Genomic DNA, 6,713 nt, shown 5'->3' on the forward strand with positions numbered 1-6,713 from the left:
GGTCCTGCTGCCACACTGTTCCTGATCCAGGCCAGGATCCATTGGCCTTCTTGGCCACCTGGGCACACTGCTGGCTCATGTTCAGCCTCCTGTCAGTCAGCACTCCCAAGTCCCTTCCTGCCTGGCTGCTCTCCAGCCACTCTGTCCTCAGCCTGTAGCACTGCAGGGGGTTGTTGTGGTCAAAGTGCAGGACCCGGCCCTTGACCTTGTTGAACCTCATCCTGTTGGAATCAGCCCATCTCTCCAGCTTGTCCAGGTCCCTCTGCAGAGCCCTCCTGCCTTCCAGCAAATCAACACAGAGATTTTATTCACATAGAGATTTGACTAATTGTAAGGAAAATGATGCTGAAGGAAATAGAAAAAGCAGCAGGCTCACTAGGACAGATGGGCTCAGTCTTATGAAGGGCTGGAGGTGTGGAATTGTTGCACAGAAGAAAGCAGAGGAGGTTGTTTTAGGTAGATATAGGATAGTAAAGATGGAAACAGGAAATAATGTGTTGTTCAAAGGCAATGAGGGCCTGAAATGAGCAGCCTGCATTCATGCCATGTGCCAGAGCATGGACTGAAGCTGCTGTTGGTCTCTGTGTACAAAGATAGGCCCAAAGCCCTAAATTCCTTGGTGTGGAGAACAGGCGGGGGCCTTCCTGTCACGGGTCTTGCCCCACACCCTTTCTGGGTCCTGGGCTGTCCCCGTGGCTGTGGAGGGACTGTCTCTCCATCCCCTCACAGGCAGGGAGGTGGGGGCAGAGGTTTTGCAGAACTTGGTGACTGCACTGACAGGGTGGGAGGATCTTCCTTCCCTTTACCTGCAGGTTCCTGTCGATGAGCCAGTTGGCTTCAAAGTCATCATCGTCCTCCCCAAAAGGGTTGATGAGTTGCTCGGCCACCTGCATGTGGAGAGCAGACAGCAAAGGTCACCATGGTCATACCTGCCCCTTTCCCTGCAAGGAGAAGGCCTGTGGGGCAGGGGCAAGCGTGATGTCCCTTGAATTCCTAGAAAGGCTGCTCCTCCCAAAAAGGGGAGGGTTAAAAGTGGAGGCTTGCCAGTGGCTGGGAGACACTGGCACACACAGTAACAGCCCTCCTGCAGCCTACTGCCTCTCTTTTCCCCAAACTAGTGAGGACCAAAGCTTAGGAAAGGTGCAGCTGGTCTCCAGGGTGACACACTTGGAAAATCCCTTCAGCCTCCCCTTGGCTTCCTGTTGTTGCGCACAGATCAAAGAACACACAGCTGGGTCCCTGGTGAGCTCACATGGGGAAAACCCCTTGGCTGAGTCATATTCCAGCTCCAGACGTATTTTCCTGGACTTACCTTTAACCAGCCAGCGTAGAAGAAGAACTGCAAAAACGTAAAGACAGGCACGAAGAGATCCAGTTCATGGCCAGGATATGCTTTTTCTGGATCCAGGAACTGCCTCCCAATCAGACAGGCCAGGAAGAAGCTGTAAACAGCCACGGTCACCACCTGGGAAAGATGCCAAGGGACACACCAGGAGAGCGTGAGTTCCCAGCATCTCCCTTCAGTTCCACCCCACACATCTCCAAAGCCAGATTCTGGCTCTGCAGCCTTTGGAAACCCTTGGATTCACTTATGACAGGCTGCTGTTTTGCAGGGGGATGCATTCCCACAGCAGAAAGCTTTAAATATTCCCTTTAGCTGTTGCATGCGCTGTATGTCATTCCATGCTGTCCCTGGAATGAGATCTGTGTAGGTATCACAGGGCAGTTGCAAAAGGAAGCACATGACATCCTGGATGGACTGAAAGCTGTCTCGTGGCTCAGTCCAAGCTGGCAGGCTGCTTCAAAGTCTGGAAGGGAACCCTGGCAGTCCTATTAGCTCCTTCCTTCCTGCTCCTCATGCTGAGCCTTTTTTCTATTTGCCTGCTTGCTTGCCTGGATCTCAGGCTGTGCTGAGCTTTGTGCTTTTCTCTATAACCATGAGACTGGAAACTTCCCCTTTTCAAATTAACAGTAACTGAGACTCTCTTGATACAAGCAAGGGGGTTCAAAACAAGAACATACTTTCCCAAAGTGTTCCCCATTAACCTTCAGCGGCTCCTATTTCACAGTGGAGGGCACCAGTGTTATCTGAGTAGCTGGATTGTAGGAGACAAAGGGGCAAGTTGGTGCCCAAGTGTCTGCCTGGGCTGTTAAATAGCTGAGGACACGCACAGAGCTCGCTCACACCTGTGGCACAACTCCCCTGGAACTCCCTGTCTGGAATGTGTGCCCTGCAAACTGGTGCAGGGAGTGGGTCTGTGGTCCCTGTGTTTTCTATGTACCTGTGTGGCACATTTGGGGTTAGTTCCCCCTGGACAGGGGTGTGTCTGTAGAGATGGATGTGTCTGAGTTAGGGAGATGAGGCTGGGATGGATGTGTGCTGCTGAGGTACCTATGGAAAAGAGATATGTGTAGGTGGGGATGAGAGATTCAAGAGTATCCTGCACGGTCCATGTGTGAGGCAGGTATGGAGCACCTTTTCTACAAGTTGTTCAGCCTGGAGATGAGAAGGTTTTGGGGAGACTGAGGCCTTCCAGTACCTTAAGGGACTTAGAGAAAGGAGGGAGAGGGACTTTTTATATGGACAGATAGTGACAGAACAAGGGGCAAAGGTTTTAAACTGACAGAGGGCAGGTTTAGATTAGAAATTCTTTACTCAGAGGGTGCCCATGGCAGGGGGGTGGAACTTTAAAAGATGAGCTTTAAGGTCCCTTCCGATGCAAACCATTGCAGGATTCTAGGTAAGGATGTAAATGGGGATGTGCACAGGCAGGTGGTGGAGCAGAAGGTGGGGGGATCCCTTCTCACCTGGGTGTAGACCAGGGGGATGCTGATCCAGTCGTACCCATAGAGCCTCCCGCACTGGCTGCGCAGGGTGTTGAGCTCCTGCAGTGGGGAAAAGGAATGGCCTGTCAGAATAACTTTGCATGTCCTTGCTGAGGACACAGAGCCTCTCTGGAACCACTGTCCCTCACTGCTCCAGCCCATTCTCTCCTGCTTGCACCTCCTCTGAAAGGGAGGCTCAGGACTCCTGTTCCCGTGGTGCCCAGCTCTAGCCCAACAGACCACCAGCAGGATCTCACACATTCCTGTAGGAACTCCTTGCTGCCTGGGTGTCTCCATCTGAGCCCAAGACCCCTTCCTAACTCACTTCCTAGCAGTTTATCTCCTCACAAAATGAGCAGCCAACAGGAGAGGCAAAAGGATGTCTCAGGAGTATCCATTTCTCTCTCCTGCCTATAGATAAGTATGCCAGAGGGAGATCTCTCTCTCTGGGCAGATGAATCCCACTCCAGGCAACAGAAACCGTGTGACTTTCTCTGCACATGAATACCAAGAAGGATGAGCTGCTCCAGAGTCTTTTTCTATGCAGCTGGGCAGGCATTGTTGCCAGGTCTTGCCTGTGGAGTGTGGCCTGCTGCCCAGGACTATCAAAGGGTTTTCAATAGCTAAGTTTTCTAAAGGACCTTCATTGTTGGAGATTTTTTTGACCTCTCCTGATCTCTTCCAGATACCTACTTTCTTATGGCTTTCCAGCTGTATTGTAGAGACCTCCACTGGCTACTGTTGTACGCTGCCCTGGAGCGTGTCAAGGCTGATCAGGGACCTGCTACTTGGATACCTCCCATTCCCACACCTAAAAGTGAGTCCAATGGTTCCTCCCAGTCCCATATTTGAGAAAGATGTTGCATTGCCCTCTCCTCAAATATATGTGACAGTGCTGCCATGTCAGTAGGCCATGGAAAGCTCTGTTCTGTCACCAGCAGGAGTGTGGCATTGGGAGCACTTTCCACCAAAGTTAATGAACATCCCCAGGGATCCCCAGGATCTCACACAGTTGCCTATTGTCTCTGTCACTCACATTCAGGATTCCTTGGAGCAGCACACTGTCCCGGATCCTCCCGTCATTCCTTGCCTTCACAGCCAGATTGGAGAACCACACACATGGGATCCAAAACTTGTTGTGGGGGGAATTCAAGCTCTCAAACTTCTTGTGCTCTTCTGGTGTCATGAGGCCTGTGTGGAAGACAGTAAATGGAAAAGGGATGGCCACAAAGGGCAGAAAGGAATTGATCTGGTCTAAAATGAAAACATTTGAATCTCAGGTGGTGGCCTCAGCTCTCCTTAAAACCACGGGAAAGACTCAGGTGCTCAGAATTTTGGGAGACACACGGAAGGAGGATAAGTCTCATAGTTAAAATTTTGAGTCACAGAGGTTTGAGAGGTGGAATTTATGGGATTTCCCTTTGGCTGTCTGCAGCACATCTGATCAGATCACAGCACTGCTGAGGGTACAACTGCCTAATGTCCACAGCTATTTGTTTGGAATGGCATAACATGTGCCCTAGAGTGCCTGTCTCTCTCTCTGGATTGCAAAGGGAACCCAGATAATGGGGGCAGGTGCAGACCTCTCCCTTTGGGCAGACTGGGAAACGTTGTACCTTCAGGAGCATCCTCCCAAAGAGGATTCAGGGAGCCCAGCAGTTAAGTTTGGAGATCTGAGGCTCCAATTCCCACCCACCAGTGGAAAACTGTTGCCTGCTGCAGACACTCAGCAGACTGCAGCACTATCCCACCTCCAACCTGAAGGTCAGGAGGCCTTTCCCGAGGCTCTCTGCCCCAGAAATAGCGGTGGTGCCAGGGCTGACCTGCCCTCACGACGTGCTCCATGCTGGGGAAGCGCTTGTAGACGGCGGTGCTGACGGAGCGCAGGATCAGCACGCTGACCAGGTTGCTGTAGCGCATCAGGGTGCGCCGCAGGAGCCTCCCGTACTCGTCCTCCCCGTCCACGTTGCAGGACACCAGGTTCATGATCCGGTCAGGCCACGGGATGCTCTCGTATTGAGCCCACCAGCGGGACACCACCAGCGCCACGTAGAAACCTGGAGGGGAGCTGAGCAAATTAGGCATCCCAGAGGAGTGGGAGAAGGAAGCTGAGCAAATTAGTCATCGTAAGGGAGTAGGAAGCTCTGCTCTTCTCTTCTTTTCTTCTAGTGCTCATACAGGGATGAGTGCAGGAATAACCAGAGGGGAATTCAGACCTTCAGGCTAAAAAGAGTCTGGATTTCATGGTTTGTTTCACAGAATCACAGAATTGTTTGGGTTGGAAGAGACCTTAAAGATCATCTCGTTCCATGAACAGGGACACCTTCCACTAAACCAGGTTGCTCCAGAGCTCCATCCAACCTGGCCTTGAATGCTTCTAGGGACAGGGCAGCCACAGCTTCTCTGGGCAACCTGTGCCAGGGCCTCACCACCCTCACAGGGAAGAATTTTTTCCTAAACAACAAAGAATTTCTTCCTAAAGAAATTTACAATCTCTATCAAACCAGAGAGAAGAAATGCTGTCCCATTCCCCTCCCTGTGTGATCTCAGGCAGAGCTCCTTACCCAGCACAAAGGATACAGGGATTAGCTCAGCGTAGCTGTTGCAGTACAGTGCCAGCTTCTCAAACATCAACCTTTGGCTCTCACTCAGGATCAGCCTAAAAGGGACAAAGAGAAGCAGCAGCCTCAGAGAAGAGTCTGGCCCTTGTTGGACCCACCGGGGTGAGTCTGGCAAGGGAAGCCAAGGATGAGGAGTCTGTGGGTGAACAGCCCTTGTGAGCCTGGGATATCAGCCCACATCCCCAAAATACCCTATTGACTAGTCCAGAGGCCAGAGAACTGTGTGGTAAGTAATGCAGCCTGATGCCAGGGACCACCTTTATTTTTCTCGCTCAGGAGAACAATGTGTGGTACCAAGGGTTTGACACAGAGCTTGGATGTGCACTGCAGGTCACTTAATGTCCTGGAAAACGTCAGTCCCAAGCTGTGCTCTCCCCTGAGTTCCTGCCTCTTAAAGTTGCTTCCTTTCCTTCCCCGCCCTTCCTCCCTTGTCTTTCAGCTTTTTTTTCTCCTCCTTCAGCTTTTTCCTCTTCCTCCCTTCCCTCCTGCAAACAGAGGCTGATGAGTGTCTGTCCAGCATCCCTGTTCCAATCCCATGTTGCTCCGCTGTCCTGCTCCAGGACAGGCTGTGTTGGTGTCAGGGTGTAAGGTGCTCACCTGTAGATAAGGCTGATGGTGAAGTAGAGTGAGATGAAAATCAGGAACTCTGAGTAGAGCAGTTTGTAGATACTCCCTTTCCATTGGAGCAGCAGCTGGGAGAAGGTGCCCAGGCGGGCGTCTGCCACACGGTTGGTGTATGTCACTGTCATCACAGGTCCTGTGGCACACACAAAAGGAGGAGGTGTTGAAGCTTGAACAGAAGGAGGAGCCAAGCAAGATGCAAGGATAGAGGAGAAAGAGAGAAAGACAGCAAGAAACAGTTGAGATCCAAAGCCAGGTAAGGTGAAGTCAGTGACACACACAACCAGGAGGAAATCGGTCGTAAGCAACTAATTTGCAATCTTTCCCCTGTCCTTGAGCTGCACATGAGCTGGTTACAGTGACAGAGGATGTATTTTCTGGTGGAGCCCAGGATTTCTAGTGCTTGATTGTCAGCATTCAAGTGGGGCTGGTTGGCTGGAGAGGACAGAGCCCACGTGCCACCACCTTCCCACAAAACACCGGTGTAAGGTTAAGTGTCACGGTCACAAACTCCACAGTTGCTTATCCCATTAATTTTTTTTGTTATACTATTTGTTTCAAATGTTTCTGTAAAATGTTGGGAAGCATCTTCCTGGAATGCTGCTGGCAAAAAAACTCAACCCAAAGGAAAGCAAAAACCCCAAA

General features: G+C 51.2%; 1 protein-coding gene across 1 annotated transcript in view; it reads right to left on the minus strand.

Annotated features, from left to right (window-relative positions):
- Window positions 1–6,263, minus strand: part of LOC103757199 (bestrophin-1) — a 9,348-nt gene extending 3,085 nt beyond the window's left edge. Inside the window, exons 1-7 of the mRNA XM_018081796.2 lie at window positions 6,045–6,263; window positions 5,391–5,485; window positions 4,650–4,883; window positions 3,863–4,017; window positions 2,809–2,886; window positions 1,313–1,465; window positions 807–887 (exon numbers count right to left, since the gene is read on the minus strand). Coding sequence (XP_017937285.1) covers window positions 807–887; window positions 1,313–1,465; window positions 2,809–2,886; window positions 3,863–4,017; window positions 4,650–4,883; window positions 5,391–5,485; window positions 6,045–6,196 — 948 coding nt within the window. The 5' untranslated portion in view covers window positions 6,197–6,263. The remainder of the gene's footprint in view (window positions 1–806; window positions 888–1,312; window positions 1,466–2,808; window positions 2,887–3,862; window positions 4,018–4,649; window positions 4,884–5,390; window positions 5,486–6,044) is intronic.
- Window positions 6,264–6,713: the final 450 nt, after the last annotated feature.

This window comes from Manacus vitellinus, unplaced genomic scaffold (genome assembly GCF_001715985.3).
Source record: "Manacus vitellinus isolate BGI_N305 unplaced genomic scaffold, ASM171598v3 scaffold_57_pilon, whole genome shotgun sequence".
In the NCBI taxonomy this organism is placed as follows: Eukaryota; Metazoa; Chordata; class Aves; order Passeriformes; family Pipridae; genus Manacus; species Manacus vitellinus.